The following is a 26,320-nucleotide window of genomic DNA, read 5'->3' on the forward strand; positions in this document are numbered from 1 at the left end:
AGGGTCATGAGATCGAGCCCCACATTGGGCTTTGCGCTGAGTGTGAAGCCTGCTTAAGATTTTCTCTCTCTCTCTCCCTCTGACCCCTCATGCGTGCTCCCCCTCTCTCTCTCAAAATAAGATAAAATCATGCATAATTTAAATATATTACTCAATATTTTCCCAGTAAGGTGACTCCTTCACAAATCACTGTTGTAATTCCTTTTAGAAATCTGAAACAGGGGTACCTGGGTGGCTCAGCTGGTTAGGCATCTGACTCTTGATTTTGGCTCAGGTCATGATTTCACGATTTGTGGGTTCGGTCCTGACATAGGGTTCTGTGCTGACCCTGCAAAGCCTGCTTGGGGTCCCCCTCCCCCCATCCCTCCTCTGTTTGCACTCTGTCTCTCTCAAAATAAATATAGTTTAAAAAAATTATTTAAAAAAAAATCTGCAACAGCAAACATAACTACAGTACAAAAGCTAAAAAATATATCGATTGGTAAAGTTCAAGTGCCCTTCTCACCTGTCTCCAAATAGCATTGGCTTTTGAAGGCATTGCACACAAGCCTCATGAAACCACTGCTTACATTTGCAGCATTGTAGCATCTTTAAATACCAGCTATAAGAAAAAAGTTAAGATTAAAATTGCTATGTTTGCAGGTAAAGTTTTAAAACCAAAACCCAAAGTGGCATTATACAAAATACTGTTATGATTACACTATGGCATATCTGCTAAATTTAGTGTTAAATTTTTTCTTTCCCAAAAAGGTTACTGATTTCATCCCTCCTCTCTCTTTCATTCATGAGAACTTACGAGCTCTTTAAAGATACATCTACTATTTCATCAATAAGTGCCTGGTTCCTACACTAGTAAAGAATCTCTGTCAAATAAAAAAACCTGAGATTTTTTTTTTCACATCAACTCTCTACACCCTAAGAGAAAACAGTTTCAGAGGTTACTGATGTGTACAGCTGTTTGCCCCATAAACCAAACAGCCATAAGCAGCTTTATATCTTCACACTGTTTCCATTATTGTCCATTATAATGAAAAGGAATGGAATATAGCAACTTAATAAATTTGGCTAACATAATTACAAATCTAATCAAAGACTCTAACAGGTGTACAGGCTTTGTAACAGGTTTTGTTCAGTTTCAGATAGCTGAAGAAGCTAAAATTGAATCACTAGCTAAGGATATCCTTTTTTCAGTTAGTACATGGTTTTGCTATGGATATCCTTACGTGCCACCCAAATAATGCCTTTCTTCCAATAATTCTTTTGCTCAACAAGTGAGCCCCACATTAATTGTAAGCCATATTATACGCAAAGGCAAGAAGACTGATACTAAGGTCATTCATTCATCGAAAGACTAATAAATACTAATTATGTTCCAAGTACTTAGCTAGATCCTCTATTAAAGTTAAGAGTGGCTAGCAGTGTCAAACATAGTTCATGTAGTCATGGTACTTAAAGAACAATGAATGATCCACCTTATAAAATGTCTATGATGATTTCCACCTATTTTGAGTAATACTTCAAATTAAATGGTAGGAATAAATGAATAAAGGAAAAGATCAATCTCTATGCCTCTTCACTGTATCTCTTTTATAAGTGATTAAGGAAACAAGACAATGTTTTTTAAATCTGCAAGCAACCAAAAGCTAAGAAATGTTATAAAAATGTCAAATCACAAATAAATAATTCCATCAAGAGATATGGCAGAATGAAGAACTAAAAATTCGTTAATTTACATATTCATTTATTCATGTTTCATCATTGAACAACTTATGTCCCAGTCATAAGTAAAGTAAACTTTATAGACATTTTCAGTACACACATTTGAACAGATAATATTTTAATGAATCATGTCCCAGCATTCTCCTAAACAGCACCCTTGTCTTAAGAGAAACACTGAATCTGAGAGGAAGAAAGACACCAGAAACCAATAATTACAATTTAAAGAGTGAAATATAAAATGCTTCACTAGTGGTTTTTAAATGTAGTACAAATACATGATGCACAACTTGCCTTAATACGAGCTTGTACAAAAAAGAATTAGAGGTATTAGTTGACCACCACAAAACCAAAATGATCCCAAAAACATAATGGGACAATCTGAGAGGTAGTAAATACAATCTCTCCCTGCAACAACAGGAGCATCAGTTCTGAACTCTAAGAGCCCAATTATAATCTGTGAGCCTATTCCTGGAAACAATGCATTTTCTAATCATAACACCGTATTTCAAGAGTAATACTCAAAAACTGGAGAACAACAAAGACAGAGGTTAGAAATCATGTCATAAAGAATGTCCGGTAGTAACGGAGAGTTTGACCTGGAAAAAAAAACACTACTGGTATGAGTCATGGTAGTAGGAAATATGATTGCTGGACTGAAATATTTTAAGAGTTACCTCCTAAGAAAGAGAAGATGTATTTGTTTAGTTACAAAGAGCAGAACTAGGAGCAGTGTTCAGAAGTTAAAGGTAAATTTGTAAACGTTCTTAGTTAGAACTATGATTCACTTATTTAGGTAACACTTAATGATAAAGATGAATATTACCTACAGCTTCTAATTTTCTCCCCTAATTTTCTTTATTGATACTTCCAAGCATTTACAATTCACTATCATTCCCACACCACAATCAATAACAAAAATAAAGTACATAATACAAACAGAAATCACTTAAAGGGCATAAAATAACTATTTACTTACTCTCCAGGGCCTCCACAGTAGCAATAACATTGTTGGACATTGGTCTTATGACCTGCATCCCATTCAAGGTCTGCCACACTGTAGGGTAATGTCTGCTTCATGACTTGCAATGCTTTGGCATTTGGTCCTTTCTTAAGCGCACCACCCCTCTATGTTAGAGGGAAAAAGTTATTTAAACAAGTGCAGGATAAAATTCTAAACATAATTCTTTAACATAAAATGCTTTTGAAACTTCTGAAGAAATTTCCATTCTAAATTTCTTACCATCTCACAAACTGTTTGACTAGTAATAATCCTTATTTATTTTGTTGTTTTTCAAACTATTGCCCCAATTCCAAGACCACTCACTATCAGAAAATAAGTGCAAGGATAGTAGCAAGTCACTTAAGCATCATTAGTCAAACAATAAGCATCACCTCGTTCTACCCGGCACTGATTGCTCACTGCAGTCAAATAAACTTTCAACATACACAATCATTACGCTGAGAGTACCTTACAAATTCCATTTAGGGCTTTAGCCCAAAACACTTAAAAGATACCTTTGTTGTTGTTGCAAAAACACACTGTCGACAGAGCCATTTTTCATCTGAATCAATCACACTGGAATCAATATGAGGTGTGTGACACAACTGATGATATCCTTAATATCAAAAAAAGCATAAAGCAAATTCTATTTTATTAATAAATACTACAACACAATTTCAAGAAGGCATTTTAGTATTCTCTTCTCCATTAATATACTTATAACTGAATAAATTTATGATAACAGCTTCAAATTACCAATGTAAAAAGTACTTTTAATCATTAATCTTCAACAGGAGCATTAAGTATGTAATAAAACTTTTCCACAAGATTATAAGAAATCAATTTTACCTTGGCCACATTTATCACATATAACCATTTCATTGGGAGCTTCTGAATACTCTTCTTGACATATTGTACAGACCATTTCCCCACTTCCAGTGGCTCCTGCAATGTTTAAAATATGCATTAAAAGACAGTCATAATAAAGAAGTTATTTCATACAACACAACTACTTTTTATGACTCAGTAGATACCCCATATTGGCAGTGTTTACTCACTAGAACATAATGATTTCTACTCAAGGCAAAATACTCTCTACAAAAGGCTATCTCCCACCTTTAACTTAAGATGCCTAACTACCTACATTGATAATTTAACCTGCTTTTACAGCAGAGGGCATAATAAATTATGCGCTCTCAGGCAAGATCCCTTATCATTCACTTCTAACATTCCCACTCCCCTGGGGAACAAGGAGATGGGATGTTTTGTGGACATCAGAACTAATCTCCAGAATACGCATATACTTATATACATGTATTTGCTCACCCTACAATGTCTACCATCATGATACTGAAGAAAAAGGGCAAAGAAGATATGTCAATGGCCTTTTTCTCTTTGGATGCAGAACATTTCTTTTTACTTACTAATTTATGAAAGAAGCTGAATCCCAATTATTTAATCTCCAGCTTCTAAAATCTAGAAATATGGTGTCCAATAAAGTATCCTAACAAAATCCCAGTGCAACAAAAGTTAAGGAGTTCCACAGTTATTAACTATATTTTTGCCTGAATAGGTAAATTATTTCTTCTTTAGGCATTTTTACTCTAAAAACAATTTTATCCCACAAAATTTAGAAACAATTTTAACACTCTAACATCATTATTCCCAATATTCTCTTCTTGTCAATTTCACAGTTAAACTACATGGTTTATTCACATGCCAACAATAATAAAAATTTACTATTTTCTATGGGCCAAGTACTGTTAGGCTCTTGACATATATTATGTTGTTTAATTCTACAACTTATTAGGTAAGTAAGCTACTTATAGAGAGGAATTGAGGCTCAGAAAGATAAAGTAACTAACCCAAAGACCCTGAGAAAGTATCAAGGCCAGGATTTAAATACAGATATGCCAGAGTCTATATTCTCTCCACTGTGAGAGGATTCCTTTCATCAGTATTCTGTAATATTTTTTCTATCAGAAGTATTGTTCACACTGCTGTTAATAACTTCTAATAGCTGCATAATATTCCATTGAGTGGAAAAAACCAAATTTACTTTATTACGACTCTACTCTTAGGTGTATGTTAGCAAATTGTTTGTTTGCATTTTTCCAGACTTATTTTACTGTCTTGTCCTCTCTCCCCACCTCTCCCAGGCTTTGTTTACTTCCTTCTACACTTGGCAGGACATGGCCTCCATAGCTTCCGAGTTTATGGCTCCGGTCAGGAGAGCAACCGGACTGAGCCTGACACCACTCAGTCCAAATCTGCCATTCCCTAGGAAAGGACCAAAGACTCCAGATTTTGTCTTAGATATATCAAATCTTCTGTTATTAAAATAAAAATAAAACTACAGTAAATATTTTCCACCTACCTTTTTTACTTTTGAATCATTTCTTTTGAATAAACTGCTAGAACTGAGTCTGCAGTACTGAATAAAGAATATAAAGCATTCTTATGCATTCAATGCAACAGTTAAAGTCATACCCAAGATAAAAATGTACACTGCCATCAGTAGTTTATTATTTTCACAGAAACCATAATAGTGTTAGGTGTTAAAATTAAAAATCCTTTTAAAGTTACTTACTTTAACCTATCTCCCTTTTGTAATGCACATTTGAGACTAACATGACTGACTATACATTTTTCCTTATTTACATAAACTTTTTAAAAGAATCTTATTAGATGGGTGAAATTACTCCAATTTATTAAGTTATTTTGGGAGGCCTGGGTGACTCAGTCAGTTAAGTGTCTGACTCTGGATTTTGGCTATTATGATTTCACAGTTCATGAGTTTGAGCCGTGCGTTGGACTCTGCACTGACAGCACCAAGCTTGCTTGGGATTCTCTCTCTCCTTCTCTCCCTGCCTCTGCTTTCTCCCTCAAAATAAACACATTTTTATTTAAATTATTAAGTTAGTTTGGTATATATCTATTATTAGCAAGTTTTTTGTAGGCAGAAAATTACTAAAGCTACTCTCCACATTGAATCTGCCATAATGCAGTTTTCAGATTCATTTGTTCATTCTACACTTGCTCCAATTACATTTGTGCTACTTTCTGGTTGCTATAAAGAGTTAAATAGCCAAGGAGCAATCCTTTTCTCATTTTAATTCTAAGGATAATAAAAAGAAACCAGGGAGCAAAAACAATCACAGACCATTAAACTGATATACAGATGTTGGACATGCACCTCCATCACTTTCACAACTTTTTATATGTACTACTGGCTTTCTTCTTCCTATCTGGAAGGAAGGAATGGATAGAGAGAGGGAGGGAGGGGGGAGGGATGGAAGAAAGAGACAGACAGAAAGACAAACAGCTCTATACTTAACCTGAAGGAACACTGAAAAATTGAAAGGGACACAGAAATAAGAGACAAGCATAAAACATGTTTCACTTTAGTGCACCTGGGTGGCTCGAGAGTCTTAACTTTGGCACAGGTCACGATCTCACGGTTTGTGAGTTCAAGTCCCACACCTATGCTGACAGCTCAGAGCCTGAAGCCTGCTTCGGATTCTGTCTCCCTCTCTCTCTGCCCCTCCCCCCTCGCGCTCTCTTTCTCTGAAACTAAATAAACATTAAAAGCAACAACAAAAAACCCCACTTCAGGGGTGCCTGGGTGATTCAGTTGGTTAAGTGTCCGACTCTCAGTTTCAGCTCAGGTCATGATCTTGTGGTTTCATGAGTTTGAGCCCTGCTTCAGGCTCTACACTGACAGTGCTGAGCCTGCTTGAGATTCTCTCTCTCCCTCTCTCCGCCCCTCCCCCACTCACACGGTCTCTGTGTCTCTCAAAATAAATACATACATACATACATACCAATTTCAGTTCTACCATAGAGAAAGACCCATGTTTACAAACTAAGAAAGTAAAGATAATTAGGTACGTAGGGTAACAAGATCTGCTCATTATTACTACTGTTGGAGACTCCCTATTTTTCTCCTACCCATTTTCTCACTGACTCCTCAATTGTAGATGCAAAACATAATTTCAGTACTTTAATCAGTCCCAAGAACTGTAAAAAGTTTCTCTTGGAAAGACATCTTACTAGACTAAGAACTATTGAGTTCCCCACCTAAGCCCTGAGTACTAATTATGTAGATGGTAATTAGAACATTTCTAATTCCTTTACCAAAACTTTATTCTTTAAAAAAAATTAAGAATGAAATCAAGAAACAGAACACAGTAGCAGCACATGGGTGACTCAGTCAGTTAAGCATCCAAGTCTTAATTTCAGCTCAGGTCATGATCTCACGGTTCATGAGTTTGAGCCCCACATCAGCTCCACTTCAGCCCTTGTCCTCACTGACAGTGCAAAGCCTGCTTGGGATTCTCTCTCTGCCCCTCCCCACCCCCAAAATAAATAAACTTAAACACACACACACACACACACACACACACACACACACACACACAGTAGTAACCTACCATAGAGTTGCACTTGAGACTCAAATTCAAAACCCAATCACTAAATATTTTAGAAAGGTATCCATCCTTTAGGGAAAGTAAATGTAGATCTCCTTTCTATGAGATATGAAACACAGGTCTTAGTGCAAGCCTATTAACTCAATAAAAAAAAAAAGTGGGGCTTTAGTGTGCAGCTAAAATACTCAGATTTTAATATTCATATTTTTGTAAATCACTTTTCATGAGAGATACCTAAAAAATATCTTTAACAGATTCAAAGAGCGCACAGCAATTATAGGAATTATTACAATAACAAAATGGAAAACACTACAAGAAACCTACCTATAACCAAACCAAAGCATACCTGTATTCATTTTAATTTGCACGCAAATATAGCCTCATTTTCCTATCTAAACATAAAAACCATAAATGGTCATTTCAAGTCATTCTTATTAATGAGCATTTCTAATACTTTAAACCTGTTTAATATATGCTAATTTCCCCAAAAGCATATGGCAAATAGTATGTTCTCAATAAATATTAGCTCTCTACATTACTTTTTTTTTTTAATGTTTACTTATTTTTGAGAGAGAGAGCGTGAGCAGGGAAGGGGCAGAGAGAGAGAAAGGGAGAGATACAGAATGCAAAGCAGGCTCCAGGCTCCAAGCTGTCAGCACACAGCCTGAGGTGGGGCTCAAACTTCCAAACTGTGAGATCATGAGCTGAGCTGAAGTTTGACACTTAAACTGATTGAGCCACCCAGGCAGCGCTCTCTACATTACTTTTACTAATAAAATCAAGTGGCAGTTAAGTTGAAGCCCAAAATGTTACTCATATTAGTGGCTACAAATGTTTATTCAAAGCTATTAGACACACCCTAACAGTTTACAGATGTGCAATCATTGATGCATCTGTTCTTTAGCCTACCTCTACCCTAACAAGAATAATTCCTTTTCTTCCAGAGTCTGCGACACAGAGTATAACATCTTGAGAAGTATAAAGAATACATCTCCTCAAAAGTGATTGCCGTATCTTAATAGACTGTACTCAACAGAAAACACTTAGAAAATAATAAGCGAAAGAAAGAAAGAAAGAAAGAAAGAAAGAAAGAAAGAAAGAAAGAAAATTACAGGCTAAAGAAAATCAATTTTTCAGTGTAAATCACGTTCAAGAGAAATAGTAGCACCTGCCTGTTTGAATGTCCTTCCAGAGAACCCAGGATTTAGAACTGTCTTCAAATATGATGAAGCAGCTCTGTTTCAATATGTTTATCTGAAATGCAGAGGAATATTTATGGTGATTTGTTTTTAAGTCAAAAACATGAAGTTAAATTTAAATTCAAAATTATTAAAAGTTTACTGTAAAAAAACAGTAAAAGATATATAAAGATAACTTGCCTTTTTGATAGTTCCAAGATAAAACAAGCCATCTGACCATCTAGCTAGGACATCCTGACCCTCTTCAAATTTACATGCTGGCTTTTTGACTTTATGTCCATCCTGTAAAGACAGCTTGGTCAAGGATGTTGGGGTCTTTTGGTTTCGACGTAAAGGAGACCGCTTGTGGACCAGTGAATTACCTGCCCCTGTAGAGTCTCTGTTTAGGAAATAAAAGACCACATACAAGATCAACTTACTTGTAGAGCTTATTTACAGACCAATGATATGTTCTATATATTAATCAAACACTTTTATTAAAAACCTTAAATTGAGGGAAATTATAACAAGTACCTCAAATCACAAATACTCTCCAGGAACCAATAAGTTTAAAAGGAATGATAGCTGTGTTCAATATTCATTCAGTGCCTATCCTTAGTGAGGCAAGGATTCAGTAATCACTCCGAGACCACACATATTCAAGGTACCTATTATCAAAATAATAGTTCTAAGTGAAGTGGGTAGGCCATGGTCATGAGCAAAGGATGCCTTAAATCTCAACACTGGTTAAAATAAACTAAAAGAAGTTACATGGCACAATTTCATAAGCACTTGAAAAAGAATAAAAATGATTATGCCACATGTAGTTAAAACACACTAACCAGTGACTTTGGGGCAGCTGGGTATATTAAACTCACTGGCGGAGTAGTCATGACCTCCTTACAGGGAACCACTACTGAATTATGTCTTGTTTACTGATGCAAATGTGTCACAGTCCTTCAAATATACAGACTATGAGTTTAAAAAAAAATGAGAACCACCAATTTCACAAAATCATACTCAAATGAGAGGTAACATCATTTACATTTTTTAAACAAAAGACCCCAAAATTATGTATTCCAAAATTACATTATAATTTATATATTAGCTATTTCATAAACAGCATATCCACAGTATAACCACTATCAACTTTTCTCAAAGGTCACAAAGCAATATTTGTTTGGTTTCACTTTCTCAATTTAGAGGTTTTACTAGATGCATACATACAACAATGTATAAAACTAGACAGGCAATAATTCAAAACTAGATAGTATAAAAGTGAAGCAAAAATAAAACAAGTGGGGAAGAAAAAATATGTTTCAATACCCAGGAATTGGGACTACCTAATTTCAATACCTAAGAATATACAAATTCTAGGAAATTCTGTCATCAGCTATAATACAGATGAACCTTGAAGACATTATGCTAAACAAAATACGCCAAACAAAAAACAAATACCGTATAATCCCACTTATAAGATGTAACTAGTGGGGCACCTGAGTGGCTCAGTCGGTTAAGCGTCCGACTTCGTCTCAGGTCACAATCTCGCAGTTCGTGAGCTCGAGCCCCGCATCGGGCTCTGTGCTGACAGCTCAGAGCCTGGAGCCTGCTTTGGATTCTGTGTCTCCCTCTCTCTGCTCCTCCCCCACTCATGCTCACTCTTGCTCTCTCTCTCAGAAATAAAGAAACTTTAAAAAAAAGATGTAAATAGAGTATCAAATTCAGAGAGACAGAGTAAAATGGTGGTTGCCTAAGGCTAGGAGGTCAGCATATGGAGTCAGTGTTAAAAAGGGTACATACAGAGTTTCAGTTTGAAAATATACTACATTTTTTTCTTCAAGTTTTTATTTAAATTCCAATTATTTAAATACACAGTATAATCTTAGTTTCAGGTACAGAATTTAGTAATTCATCACTTAACATGTAACACCTAGTGCTTTACAAGTTCCCTCCATGATACCTATTATTTAACACCTCCCCTCCCAGCTACTTGCCCTCCAGTAATGAAAGACACACTACATTTTAAAGATATCCAAAGGAATAAGATCTCCCCAAATTTGCTGAAAACCATTAATATACATATCCAAGAAGTTCAACAAGCTCCAAGTAGGACACATGCAAAGATCTACACTGGGATTTAACAGTAAAAATGCTGAAAGACAGAAAGAAAAATAACTCATTGTGTACAAGGTAACCCCAATAATATTAACTTCTCATCAGAAACCATGAAGACCAGGGGCGCCTAGGTGGCTCAGTCGGTTGACCTCAACTCAGGTCATGATCTCGCAGTCCATAGGTTAGAGCCCAGCCATCAGGCTCTGTGCTGACAGCTCAGAACCTGGAGCCTGCTTCAGATTCTGTGTCTCCACCCTCCCCCCCCCACCCCGCATCTCTCCCACTTGTGCTCTCTCTCTCAAAAATAAATATTAAAAAAACATTTTAATATAAAAAAAAATAATGAAGGCCAGAAGGCAGTGAGATCCTATATTCAAAATGCTGAAAGAAAAAACTGTCAACCAAGAATCTTAATATACAACAAAACTGCCTTTCAAAAATGAAGGCAAAATAAAGATACTTCAGATAAACAAAAACTGAGAGAATTTGTTGCTAGCAGAGCCACCTTACAAGAAATAACTAAACAAGTTCTTAAGGTTGAAAGCAACTCCTGCACACCCAACTCTAAGGACTGCAAGAATTTATCCTACATCAACTGATTGCAAATCAAACACTTTAATTAAGCTAAGTCCTTACTAGACTGGTGGGCTTCCATCCCACGAAATTTTAGTTAACAGCTAAATATCCTAATCAACTGGCTTCAATCTGCTTCTCCCGCTGTCTAGGAAAAAAAAAAAAAAAAAAGGCAGAAGCAGCCCTGGCAGAGTTTGAAGCTGCTTCCTTGAATTTGCAATTCAATGTGATATTTCACCACAGAGCTTGGCAAAAGGAGGGCTTAAACCTCTGTTCTTAGATTTACACTCTAATGCTCTTTACGCAACCATTTTACCTACGCTCATAAACCGCTATTTTCCACTAACCATAAAGATATCAGCACTCTATCTCCTATTCAGTTCCAGAGCTGGCATAGTAGGAACCGCCCCCTTAGCCTTCTAATTTGAGCCAAACTCAGCCAACCCGGCACTCTACTAGGAGACAATCAAATCTATAATGTAATTGTCACTGCCCATGAATTTGTAGTAATCTTTTTTATGGTAATACCAATCATGATCAGAGGCTTTGGGAACTGATTACTGCCATTAATAACTGGAGCACGTGATACAGCATTCCCTCGAATAAATAAGCTTCTGACTTCTTCCCCCATCCTTCCTGCTCTTACTCGCACCAATAGTAGAGGCCGGCGCAGGGACTGGTTGAACCGTATATCCTCCTCTAGCTGGCAACCTAGCCCATGCAGGAGCATCCGTGGACCTAACCATTTTTTCCTTGCATCTTGCAGGTGTTTTTTTGAATTTTAGGTGCTATTAACTTCATTACTACAATCATTAACATAAAACCCCCTATCGTATCGCAATACCACATATGTTTGTCTGATCCGTCCTAATTACTGCTGTCCTGTTATTCCTCTCACTACCAGCATTAGCAGCTGGAATTACTATACTACTGACAGACCAAAACCTTAAATACTACTTTCTTCGATCCTGCTGGGGGAGGAGATCCCATCTTATATCAACACTTATTCTGATTCTTTGGACACCCAGACGTCTATATTCTAATTCTGCCAGACTTTGGAATAATTTGACATATTGTTACTTATCATTCAGGCAAAAAGGAGCCCTTTGGCTATATCGGAATAATCTGAGCAATAACATCCATTGGTTTCCTAGGTTTCATTGTATGTATGAGCTCATCATATGTTCACTGTGGAAAGAGACGTTAACACATGAGCATACTTTACATCAGCCACTGTAATTACAACAACAACCAAGAATACTTGTAAAGGTAATTAACCAATTATAAAAGACACTATAAATGCATATTTCTTCTACCTCAGGTATATGAAACAATATGTATGTATAACTGTATTGTTAGGTCTATAACATATAGAAAATGTAATATATTTGACAATAATAGCACAAAGGAAGTGGTGCAAACAAAACTTTATTAAAGAGAAGAAATGACACCAAGATGGTAACATCAACTCATAAGAACAAATGAAGAAAACCAAAAATGGTAAGTAAATGTAAATGAAGTATATAACTTCAAAGACATATCTGCCATATACCCAAGTTAGCTACTGTTTCAAGTAAAAATGATGTTCTATGAAAAAGCTGCTAGTTCAGTGGGCAACTCAATGACATAAATACCTTATGTATACCTCCTATTTCATCACACATAGCATTAAAAATCTGAACTTAAAGGTAAAATTTAGTGAAAACAATTTTTACTGTTTGATCAAGAATGTCCTTTAGTGAAATATGGTTTTCTCTGTGTGTTTACTGTTAGTTCTTAACAATGAATACTGCCTTGTTTCATACTAAGGAACACAGCAGTCTGACCAAATATTGTTTTCACACCATCTGTACAGATGTCAACACAGTGAGAAAGGTAAATAATATCTAAGTATTATGAAAATTATTTTAACCTTGCAGACTCCTGCAAGGATCCACAGATCACATAGTGAGAACCATGTTCTAAATAAATAAATATTGCCATATATTATTGCCATTGACTGTGAGCAAAAGGCATTTAGTGTCATGATTAAGGAGTTAAAACGTTGGTGCGCCTGGATGGCTCAGTCGGTTAAGCCTCCAGCTCTAGGTTTCTGCTCAGGTCATGATCTCATGGTTCATGAGTTCAAGCCCAACATCGAGCTCCGCTCTGAAGAGGCTGCTTGGGATTCTCTCTCTCCCTTCTCTCTCTCTGCCCCTACCCTGCTTGCACTGTCTCTTTCAAATAAACTGTAAAAAAAGGGGGGAGGGGTTTAAAACGCTTAAACGTCTGACAAGACGAGGGCTAGAGAGAAGTAAAAATGGAGAATGAATCACTGCCATTAATCTTACCAACTGGAGTGCTCAATGCCAGGCTGAGAATCTTCTTTCTCCAAACACTAAAACAATTTAATGCCTTCAAATCATAATATGAAAATGACTCTATCAGCAGGCAACTTTCTGGAAAACTATAAATCCAGTGGTCACTTGAGGCATTTTGCTTTCCTTAAGTTAAAGAAACTAACCAAAGCCTGAGCGACATAATTAATTATAGATGAAAGATGACTTCAAAAGAATGCCAAGGTGGCTGATGGGACCTAGAATCTTAGAATTCTAGACTGGAAAATGTACAAAAATCAAAACTGCATACAGTCCCACATAGGTTTTGTGTGCTGTGCTATTGCTTCAACAAATTCTTTTTCACAATGGTCTCTCATCTGGCTCTCTTAAAGTGTTGTAAGGGAAAAGAGAACTAAAATTCCCTTTATTCCTTGTGCTCCCTGCTCCCTTCCACCACTTCCTCCTACTTTGTTCCTCCCATTCACAGTCAAACCTCTGGAGGAAAGTTATACACTCTTAACTCTCTCTACTGTAGTCTTGCCCTCTTACTCTTCAGCCCACTGCAACACACATCACCATTCCCTCATCTAAACATTCCACCAAAAACAGGGAATGTGTCTGTTTTATTACTCTTATTCACAGTTGCATCCTCAAGGCTCTGCAACGGGCATGATATATATAAGGCAGAGAGGTTATATGGAATTTATACAGTTTTAAGCTCAATTCAAGGAAAATCTATACTTAAAGAGTTACATTTCTAAAAATGTGTACACAAATAATCTCAGTTTTGTTCTAAATAAACAAGAGAATCTAATTCACATACTATGGCAAATACACACCAATCTTTTTTTACTCATATAAACATGAAGAATATAAGTCATATATAAAACTGCATTAATAGGTATTTATAAAAAGTATTACCCTCTTTTTTAATCTTCAGCCCAAAGAAACTTTACAAAAAAATAAAGCAAGAAAGTAAAGCAAATGATCCATAATAGCACAACTGAAACATAACTAGGATAGACATTGTACATTTATCCTCCCAAAGGTTATTTCCCTCATTATTGTCACTGATTACACCCTTCCTCTCTAGAATGTGACCTTTATTAGAAGCCATTTTTCTAATTTTAGAATTTATTATTTCCTTTCTGATTATAAAGGTAAACATAAGATGGTAAAATAAATAATACAGAAAGAGTGAAAAGTGAAAATTCCCTATGCTACTTCCTCCCACAAAAGAACTGTTATTCTCTTAACTTTTCACACACACACACACACACACACACACACACACACACACACCACATATATAGACATAATTCATATAATGTTTTAATAAAAAGTGGAATATTATGTAACCTCTATAACTTTTCTTACACAATAATGTATCATGGCCAACACAATGTCCATCTGTGAAAGTATAAAACAAAAGTATGTAAGGGGTGCCTGGGTGGCTCAGTCAGTTAAACATCTGACTTCAGCTCAGGTCATGATCTCACAGTTCGTGAGTTCAAGCCCCGCGTCAAGCTCTGTGCTGACAGCTCAGAGCCTGGAGCCTGCTTTGGATTCTGTGTCTCCCTCTGTCTGCCCCTCCCCCACTTGCACTCTGTCTCTCAAATAAATAAACATTTAAAAAAAAAGTATGTAAGATAATTTTTTCTTCAAATGCTAAGCTACTTTCCAACTACTACTCAACTGAGGAACATTTAGTATGTTTCCAATGTTTTACTATTACAAGCAATATAAAGCTCATCCATTTACATTTTATTTTTTAAGCGTTCCCATTACTACATGGGATAAACTCATAAAGAATAATTACTATATCAGGGTGCCTCAGTGGCTCAGTTGGTTAAGTGTCTGACTTCGGCTCAGGTCATGGTCTTGTAGTTTGTTGAGTTCAAGCCCCACGTTGGGCTGACTGCTGTCAGTGTGGAGCCTGCTTTGGATCCTCTATCGCCCCTCTCTCTGCTCACCCCCACTCTCAAAAATAAACATTTAAGAAAAATCTTTAATTAAAAAAAAGAATACTTGCTACTATATCAAAGTACATACACATTTTTCCTTTTTGCTGTAGAAAATTACAAACATATGCAAAAGCAGACAAAACAAGTGAAAGAGACCATCAGGTAGTCACCATCCAGTTTCAATTACCATCTCATGGCCAATACTATTTCATTTAAACACCCCATTCCCCAACCTACATTATGTATATATTTTAACTGATATTATCAAATGAATCTCCAAAAAAGGTACTAATTAACACTCACTGACACTACCAGGACAGTACTTGAAGGCCCATACCTTCACCAACAGTATTATGCTTTTGCTATTTGACAACACACACACATACACACACACACACACACACAATATTTCAATCTACAGTTCTATTATTATTACATAAGTATTTTTTTCCAGGTTTGCTCATTTTTATGGGTTCTGGAAACAGCAGATATTCTCTGTCCTTTTTAAAAACTGAAATGTTCATCTTTTTCATAATGACTTAAGAGCATCTTATATATTATGAATAACACTTTGTTACACATGTTGGAAATAGTTTTCCCAGCTCATACATTATAAAAGTGCCATGACAAAGACTTTTTTTTAAAAGTAGGATCCATGCCCAACATGGAGCCCAATGGAGGGCTTGAACTCACGACCCTGAGATCAAGACCTCGGCTGAGATCAAGAGTTAGACGCTTAACTGACTGAGCCACATAGGTGTCCCAACAAAGACTTCTTGATTAGGGAATAAGTACGTGTGGATGATCAGTTGACTCTGGTCAGTAGCTACAAAGCTGTAACTTTTCTCTTGCATCCAGGCTAGGCTACCTTGCGTGTTTAAGAAGTCAGAACAGAGAAAATTTAAGCGAAAAAAATAAAGGAGTTGGTTTGCATGCCCTTTTCTTAAGCTCTGTACTCCGAACATCTGCTGCTGGGTTATGTAAGGTGCTGTGTTCTTCCCAACACCCATCACACCTGCAGTCCATGCCTTTTCATTTTACAGGATGTTAAGAGTGTCTATAATACTGTTGCTTCTCCCAGATGGAGTTAGTACAACTTAAATTTCACTGTATTTGGCAGACAATCTTTAGTGTATAAATTCAGTGCAGTTCTAATTAATCGCAGCAAGATTTTCTGAAGTCAAATGTTTTATAAAATTTGTAAAAAGAAAAAAAAAACTAAAAATCCATAGATTAGTTAAGTCAACTTTAAAAAAAAATTTTAAATATTTACTCCTTTTTGAGAGAGACAGAGCACCAGTGGGGGAAGGAGAGGGGGAGGGAGAGGGAGGGAGGGAGGGAGGGAGGGAGGGAGGGAGACAGGGAGACAGAGAGACAGAGAGACAGAGAATATGAATCCGAAATAGGCTCCAGGCTCTGAGTTGTCAGCACAGAGCCCGACATGGGGCTTGAACTCACGAACTGGGAGATCATGACCCAAGCCAAAGTCAGAGCTTAATCGACTGAGCCACCCAGGCGCCCAAAGTCAACTTTTAAAAGGAAAAACAAAGAAGGGAAGACTTGCCCTACCAGATACTGTGACATATTCCAGAGAAAATTGTTCTGAACAGGTAAGGAACACATAAGAACATCATTACAACAGAATAGGCATCTCCAAAACAGTTTCACTTATGGGAAGTAGATGGATATATGACAAAAATGACACCACAAATCAGTACAGAAAGAACATATTATGTAGTAAAGAGTATTGGGGAAACTGATTCACTTAAATGGAGAAGTTGCACTCCTAATTCACAATACACAAAAAGGTGAATTACAGATGGATTAAAGACATAAAAATAAAAGGTAGAAATTGAAATATAACTAGAAAACATAGAATATCATTATAATCTTGGAAGTAAAGCACACATACATGGAAATATCCTGCAAATATGTTGTTGAGAACAGAAACAGAACAAAATTTATACCACAATGATCATTTATGCAAAGTGAAAACACAAATATATAATACCATGTATTTTACAAGGACATATATTAAATACTTTCAAGTCAGTATGTTAAGACAATTGGTAAATGAGAGTGTATATCTGAGGACTGGGGAAACTAGACATATCCTGACCACAAACTTGGGATGATGTAGTATACTTTTTTCTATGTTACTAAGATCTGACCCAATACATCAGCTCTTCACAATACACAATATAGATGACAAAGTAGCAGAAATCAAGTCACATTTCAAGAATGGTCACAACCATGATCACTATTTGCTATATGCTTCTACTATTTGACAACACACACACATAGAGTATTTCTATCCATAATACTACTTAGAGAAGCATTTTTCCTTCACTGCTACAGATATCCATCCTGAGAGAGACTGCCTGAACAATGAAGTTTCCTCCCTTGAAACCAAATGGGAGACCAAGGGTCAAGCTGCTTCTTCTTTCTTGGTTTACTACTCCCACAATAAATAACACCCTAACTCAAGAACTTGGGAACTGGATGCATAATTCAAATAATGTGGCCTTTTTTCTTCCCCAATTTATTCCCCCAGCTAACAAGAAAACTATCTGAATATTATATGGGAGACCAAGGACAGTTGATTTCATCTGTCTGCAATAATCTCTGAGGATTTATATGAAGCCACTATTAAAAAACATGGGTTAAGAACTTGATACAGTATAATTTCTCAATAAATGGTAGAAGAAATATCAAGAAATTCAACTCCCTTTCAGGTTCATTATTTTTCCTTCAATAAATATTTAATAAGTATCTGTTCTAGGCCTGGTGAATAAGACAGTCAAGGTCCCTATGTTCAGGGCCCAAGATTTTGGTAGGAAAGATTCAGCTAGACCTTCCTTCTTAAGGCCCCTTTCCTGATTCAACCCAACCCACCAAGTTCAGGCTAGATGCTCTCTTGGGGTATGCAATAGTTCTCCCATATTATACTTCTCACACTGTGCTTCATTTGCCTACTTATCTTCATCTATTCCCCACTCTCTAAACAGTTTATACTCTGAAAAGGAAAAAAAACTGTCCCATTTTGCTTCCTATTACTTTCCCAGAACTTTGCAAAGTGCCCAGAATGTATTAGGAACACAATAAATAATCAGTATATACCAGTAATAACTGGCAATTTAATTAAAGGCAATCTCTAAAGAATCAAACACCACTATTCCATCACAGGACTTGTCTCCCAGGAGGAACTTTCATCCCTCTACTGTGCTGCTGAATTTCTCTCCGCTTCTCTGATAACCCAATCAGCCACGATTGATCCACCACAACCATGTCTCTAGTAACCCTGCCACTACTCTTCAGCCCACACAGTTCCACTTGACAGCAAAGGAAGTAAAGGAAGGAAAACCTAGTCCCACTTCGCACTGCCACCCTCCACTGGAGGACTCCTCTCTCTCTGACTCACCCCAATCCACAAAGTCAAAAGAGTATGCAATTGCAGGAAATGACAGGCACTACTAAGAGAGAAAAAAAATAAAATACCTAATTCTACTGCTATCCTAATCTTTTATCTGTCACAGGTCCTGACTAATCTCATCTCTTAAAAAGCAAAAGCTGCTATCTATCCCAGACTCTTTCCCACAATTTCTTCCCTTCTCTGAGAAAAAAAGCACAACATGTGTGAGTGAATCACCTGTGAACGATATAATGTAACTACACAACAGTGCCACTTTTGGTGGCAAATTTTTCACAAAGATACAGTCAAATTCATGAGGCCACGCAGGGCCAAAGTAGGGCCCAGATACAAGCAGAAGTCAATCTACTGAAGCTTGGCTCTGCATTAAAGCTATGGGGTAAGAATTCTCTTTTATCTCTTGAGGAAGGTATAAGTAAAACGAAGCTTGGGGCTGGCTGAATTCTTTCCGTTTGAGGTTTCCTTGAAAGTAGAACATCAAAGGGGACCAGGGTCAGACCTAGAGAATAAAAATCATAAAGCAGGCAGCTTAATGGCTGGCTCTACTCTAATCCTTAGATTCATAAATTATAAAAAATAATAATAATAACACTACATACTTTTTAAAAATCATGTACATAGAAAGGTTTAAAACAAAACGCAACAGTTGCCCACCCATCCCTTTCCATATCCCAATCCTGTTCTGCAGAGGCAGGTGCTTTCTTAACTCTCTCAGCTATTTCTTCTAGAAAATACCTCTATATTTCTAAATAATGTGTTATATTTCTTTTTAATTCATCTATTTCAGATCTGACTTTTTATAAAAAATTATAATTACCAACTTCCATCCTGTACAATCTTATTGCACTAATTTCATTAAATCATTAATGTGTTTTAAGTAATTAAAAACTGTAAACATTAATCACTGCAAAGCTAAATGGCATACTCTCGTTAAACAACTTTTCTTATTCACTTTTTATTTTTCCTGGAATTGCTTATTAATGCATTCCTTTATCTCTTCTCTGTTTCAAATTGTCAAGAATTCTAAACCTTTCTTTTCTCCACAGGTAACTCTTGCTTCTACAGCTCTCCATATTCCTGCACCACTCTGCACGGATTACCCCCTAGGCCTTATCATCCTCCAAGTTTCTCTTCTTACTCTATTTTCTAGATTGTACATTCTTTTGCTGAAGCAATGGCTTGCAATTAAAAGATGTAAACACGTACATTTTCTGAGCCTTTAAGTATCTAAACCTATCTCAATCCTAAATTCAAAACAGACTGACAATTTCCTGGATATGGAATTTGATGTTGAAAGTATTTTCCCTAAGAAGTTTGAGGATATTCCTATACTACATTTAGCACTCAGCACTGATAATGAAAAATCTGATACCACTCTGATTTTTACTCTGTAGGTACTCCAATCTGATACACTCTGATTTTTATTCCTTGGGTACCCCCTCATTTCGTTTTTAGGATCTTCCTTTATCCTTGATGTCTTCAAATTTCATAAGGATGTGTCTAGATGGAAGGTTTTCTTTCAGTCATACTTGTTCAGCTCTCAGTAAACCCCGTCCATTATCTATTTCTTTAGGAATCATTTCTCCTGTTTATTTTGGGCTCTACTTTTATGCAGGAGACTTTCCTCAACTATTTAGTGATCCTTGGCTGTCCACTGATACTTAACATTTTAAGTTATAAAAATGTACACAGGAACTCTTTATATGTGATGCCAGATTTTATACAGTGCTGAACTTTGTCTTGGGGTGATTAGGTGGCAAGGCAACACTTAGGTTGAAAACTTCTAAATGCCAACATATAGAAGTCTTTCCTTGGGGACTTATCAATGTAACTATTTTCTCCACATTCTTTACCTGAAGAGCAAACAAGTGGATGTGGATGGGTAATGTTCCACCTGCTTAAGACACAAACACCTCACTCCTACTATCTGCAGATGTTATCCTCTCATCCCTCACCTTGCTGGATCCTTGGTCTGGGTTACTACTAGTGGCTCAAAATTAGCAGATGGACAACATTGAGAAGAAACACATAACAGTACAAGGTTATATTATGAAACCATCACAATGGGTAATAAATATTAGAAACACTGCAAGTAAGTTAAACTACAAGACTATGAACTGCCTGACTTCAATCCTAATTTCCACTTATAATGGCTTATATGCAAAAATGTAGCCTTATAAACAACTTACATAGTTTTGTCTCCCAACCTGATGTTAATACTTGAAAACTAGTATCTCAGAATAAATATATTTTTTAATTAACCGGAACATTTTAACCAAAACAGTCTGTTGCCCAAACCACTTTAACAAGACTTCCATGAAAATTAAGGAAAATAAGACGATCTTATTTAAATTCTATGGCTGTGGTTACCCAACAAATATTTGTTGAATATCTGTTATCTACCAGGTACTATGCTGGGTGTTCAGAGAACCAGAAACAAGCTCCAGGCTCTGAGCTGTCAGCAGAGCCCAAGACGGGGCTTGAACCCACATACCATGAGATCATGACCTGATGCTCAACTGACTGAGCCACCCAGGCACCTAAAACAAACTCTTAACTACAAAGAACAAACTGAAGGTTGCCAGAGGTGAGGAGGGAAGGGATGGGTTAAATAGGTGATAGGGATTGAGGAGAGCACTTCTGATGAGCATCAGGTGATGTATGAAATTGTTGAAACACTATAATGTACATCTGAAACTAACATAACACTATGTTAACTGAAATTAAAATAAAAACTTTAAAAAAAAAAGAATCTGTACTCTGTTGCTTTTGGGTGGAATGTCAGGCTTGGATGCAATGTATGCTAAATCCATCTGGTCTAAAGTGTCATATAAGGCCAATTTTCCTTATTTTTTTCTGTCTGATCTAACCATTGACAAAAGTGGGGTATTAAAGTCCCCTACTATTACTACAATTTCTCTCTCTCTCTTTAGGTCATGAATATAACTGGGTGCTTCTATCTGAATGCATACAAATTTACAAATATTACAGCCTTTAGTTTTATTGACCCCTTTATCAATATGTAATGCTCTTCTGTGCCTCTTACTACATCATAGTCTCTTTTCAGACCACAACAGTATGAAACTAGAAATTAATTATAAGACGAAAACTGGAAAGTTCACAATTATATCAAGATTAAGCAACATGCTACTGAACAAACACACTAAAAAAGAAAAAAAAAATACCTGGAGACAAATGAAAATGGAAATACAACATATCAGAACTTAGAGGAGATACAGCAAAAGCTGTTTTTTTTAATTGATTTTAATGTTTATTTATTTTTGAGAGAGAGAGAGAGCACAAGCAGGGGAGGGGCAGAGAGAAAGGCAGACACAGAATCTGAAGCAGGCTCCAGGCTCTGAGCTGTCAGCACAGAGCCTGACGCAGGGCTCAAACTCATGAACCGCAAGATCATGACCTGAGCTGAAGTCGGACACTTAATTGAGTGAGCCACCCAGGCTCCCCACAAAAGCAGTTTTAAGATGTAAGTTCGAAGGTGATAAATGCCTACATCAAAAATCAAGAAAAATCTCAAATAACCACCTAGTGCTTTAAACCTCAGAAACCTAGGGAAAAAAATCTAACAAAGTTCAAAATTTAAAAAAGGAAAAAAATGGATCAGAGTGGAAGTAAATGAAATAGAGGCTAAAAAGATAATAAAAAAACTCAATGAAACTAAGAGCTGGTTCTCTGAGAAGATAAACAAAATTGACAAATCTGACTAGACTCACCAAGAAAGAACTAAAATCACAAGTGGTGAAATAAGTCAGAGAAAGACAAAATACCCTATCATTTCACTTATATGTGGATCTAAAAACAAAATGAACAAATAAAAGGAGAAACAAACCCATAAATACAGAAAACTGATGGTAGCCAGAGGGGAGGGACGTGGGGGATGTACAAAAAGGGTGAAGGGAAGTGGGAAATACAGGTTTAACAGTTATGACCTAAGCAAGCCGTGGAGATAAAAAGTAGAGAATAGGGAATAGCGTCAATGGCATTGTAATAGTGTTGTACAGTGACAGCTACAACTTGTGGTGAGCACAGCATAATGTATACACTTGTGGAATCACTGTTGTACACCCGAAACTAATGTGATATATTATGTGTCGAAACTAATGTAATATTATGTGTCAACTACACAATAAAAAACCATAAAATAAAATCAGAAATGAAAAAGAAGACATTAAAACTAGTATCACAGAAATGCAAAGAATCCTAAGAGACGACCATACATAATTATAAACCAACACACTGGACAACCCAGAAAAAATAAACTCCTAGAAACATACAACCTACCAAAACTGAATCACATTGGGGCACCTGGGTGGCTCAGTCGGTTAAGCATCCGACTTCGGCTCAGGTCATGATCTCACAGTTCGTGAGTTCGGGCCCCGCATCGGGCTCTGTGCTGACAGATTAGAGCCTGGAGCCTGCTTCAAATTCTGTCTCCCTCTCTCTCTGCTCCTCCCCCGCTCATGCTCTGTCTCTCTCTCCTTCAAAAATAAATAAAAACATTAAAAAAAAAAAAACTGAATCACAAAGAATTAGAAAATCTAAACATAACAATTAACAGTAGGGAGATGGAATCAGTAATCAAAAACTCCCAACAGGGGCACCTGGGTGGCTCAGTTGGTTAAGAGACATAGGCTCAGGTCATGATCTCACAGTTTGTGAGTTTGAGCCTCATTTGGGCTCTGCACTGGCAGCCCAGAGCTTGGAGCCTGCTTAGGATTCTGTGTCTCCCTCTCTGCCCCTTCCACATTCACACTCTCTCTCTCCAAAAAATAAACATTAAAAAAAAAAATTAAAAAACAGAAACAAAAAAACTTCCCAACAAACAAGTCCAAAACCAGATGTCATCAATGGTGAATTCTACCAAACATCCAAAGAAGAATCTTCTCAAACTCTTCCAAAAAATAGAAAAAAGTGAACACTTCCAAACTCATTTACAAGGCCAGTACTACCCTGATACCAAAACCAGACAAGGATGCCACAACCAAAGAACATTACAGGGCAATATTCTTGATGAACACTGATGCAAAATTCCTTAACAAAATATTAGTAAACTGAATCCAACAATACATTAAAGGAATTATATACCATGATTATGTGGGATTTATTCCACAGATACTCAACATCCACAAAAATCAATGGCTACAACACATTTACAAAAAGAAGACGAAAATCATATGATCATCACAACAGATGCAGAAAAAGCACTTGAAAAAAGTCAACATTCATTTATGATAAAACTCCCAACAAAGTGGGTATAGAGGGAACGCACTTCAACTTAATAAAGACCATATATGACAAGCCCAGAGCTAACATATTCAGCAGTGAAAAGCTGATAATTTTTCCTCTAAGATCAGGGATGCCCTCTTTAACCAATCTTATTCAACATAGTATTGGAAGCAATATCTGCAGCACTTAGGCAAGAAAAGAAATAAAAGGCATTCAAATTAGACAGGAAAAAGTAAACCTGTTACTATTTGCAGACAACATGATACTATACATAGAAGATCCACCAGACTCCACCAAAAAACTGTTAGAACTGATAAATGAATTCAGTAAAGGTAGAGAATACAAAATCAATATATGAAAATCCTCACATTTCAATACACTAATAACAAACTATCAGAAAGAAAAATTAACAATTCCATTTACAACTGCATCAAAAAAATAATTCCTAGGAATAAATTTTAACCAAAAAGCTGAAATATCCATACACTGAAAACTACAAGACATCAATGAAACAAAGTGAAGAAGACACAAATAAAGCTGTTTCATAAAGATGGATTAAAACAATACTGTTAAAATGTCCCTACTACCCAAAGCAATCTACACATTCAATGCAACCCCTATCAAAATAACAATGGCATTCTTCACAGAAATACAACCAACCATCCTAAAACTTGCATGAAACCACAAAAAGCTGGAATAGCCAAAGTAATCCTGAGAAAAATAAAAAAGTTGGAAACCTTATACTTCCTGATTTCAAACTGTACCACAAAGCTATAGTAATCAAAAGACTATGGTATTGGCATAAAGAGATGCATACATCAATGGAACAGAACAGAGCTCAGAAAAAAACCCACACATATTTAGTCAACTAATTTATGACAAAGGAATCAAGAATATATCATGGAGAAAAACAATCTCTTAAATAAATGGTGTTGGAAAAACTGGACAGCCACATGAAAAAGAATGAATTTGGACCACTATCTTACACCATTCACAAAAATTAACTTAAAAATGGATTAAAGACATGGGGCGCCTGGGTGGCTCAATCAGTTAAGCATCTGACTTCAGCTCAGGTCATGATCTGGCTCAATCAGTTAAGCATCTGACTTCAGCTCAGGTCATGATCTCCTGGTTTGTAGGTTTGAGCCCCGCAACAGGCTCTGTGTGGACAGCTCAGATCCTGGAGCCTCCTTCGGATTGTGTCTCCCTTTCTCTCTGCCCCTCCCCAGCTCACACTCTGTCTCTCTCTCCCTCAAAAATAAAATAAAAAATTTTTAAAAATGGATTACAGATGTGAACATAATATCTGAAACCATAAAACTCCTAGAAGAAACCATAGGCAATAAGCTTCTTGCTATCAGTCTTGGTGAGGAGTTTTTTGGATCTGACACCAAAGCCAAAGGCAACAAAAGCAAAAATAAACAAGTGGGACTATATCAAAACTAAGCTTCTGCAGAGTAAAAGAAATCATCAACAAAACTGAATGGGGCAAAGTATTTTCAAATCATGTATGTGATAAGGGGTTAACATGCAAAATATGTTAAAAACCCATACAACTCAAGAAAAAATAATCTAATTAATAAATAGGGGGGTGGGGGCCACCTGGGTGGCTCAGTCAGTTGAGCACTGGGCTGATCTTCCAACTCTTGATTTTGGCTCTGCTCCTAGGATTGAGCCCTGCATCTGGCTCCGAGTTGAGCCTGCTTAAGATTCTCTCTCTCCCTCGGCCCCTCTCCCCAGCTCATGCTCTCTCTCTTTCTTCCTAAAAGAAAAAAAGAAATAAGCAGAGAATCTGAATAGACATTTCTCCAAAGATATACAGGTGGTGAACAGGCACCTAAAAAGATGCTCAACATCACTAATAATCGTGGAAATGCAAATCAAAACCACAATGAGGTATCACCCCACATCTGTCAAAATGGCTATTGTCAAAAAGACAACAACAAGTGCTGACAAGGATGTAGAGAAAAGGGAACTTTTGTGCACTGCTGCTGAGAATGTAAATTGCTGCAGACACTATGAAAAACAGTGGAGGTTGCTCAAAAATTTTTTTAAAAAATTATCATACAATCCAGCAATTCCAATTCTGAGTATTTATCCAGAGAAACCAAACACACTAGAAGAGACATATACAACCCATGTTCATTGCAATATTATTTACAATAACCAAGATATGGAAACAACCTAGGTGTCCAACAATGGATAAATGGATAAAGAAAATGTAGCATGCATATATATATATATATATATATATATATATATATATATATATATATAATTGAAATTACTCGGCCAGAAAAAAGAATGAAATCTTGCCATCTGTGACAACATGGATGGACTGTGAGAGCA

At 36.5% G+C, this 26,320-nt stretch overlaps 1 protein-coding gene across 3 annotated transcripts in view; it reads right to left on the minus strand.

The window, feature by feature from the left end:
• MTF2 (metal response element binding transcription factor 2) overlaps positions 1-26,320 on the minus strand; it is a 76,854-nt gene that overhangs the window by 19,826 nt on the left and 30,708 nt on the right. For 2 of the 3 annotated variants that reach the window (XM_049618456.1, XM_049618459.1), the window contains exons 2-7: positions 8,529-8,727; positions 8,322-8,403; positions 3,569-3,664; positions 3,235-3,335; positions 2,696-2,844; positions 506-601 (exon numbers count right to left, since the gene is read on the minus strand). In XM_049618456.1, the coding sequence (XP_049474413.1) occupies positions 506-601; positions 2,696-2,844; positions 3,235-3,335; positions 3,569-3,664; positions 8,322-8,403; positions 8,529-8,727 (723 nt within the window). Of the gene's footprint in view, positions 1-505; positions 602-2,695; positions 2,845-3,234; positions 3,336-3,568; positions 3,665-4,869; positions 6,974-8,321; positions 8,404-8,528; positions 8,728-26,320 lie in introns of those variants that run through there. The other variant, XM_049618457.1, reaches the window with a different exon arrangement.

This window comes from Panthera uncia (genome assembly GCF_023721935.1).
Source record: "Panthera uncia isolate 11264 chromosome C1 unlocalized genomic scaffold, Puncia_PCG_1.0 HiC_scaffold_4, whole genome shotgun sequence".
NCBI lineage: Eukaryota > Metazoa > Chordata > Mammalia > Carnivora > Felidae > Panthera > Panthera uncia.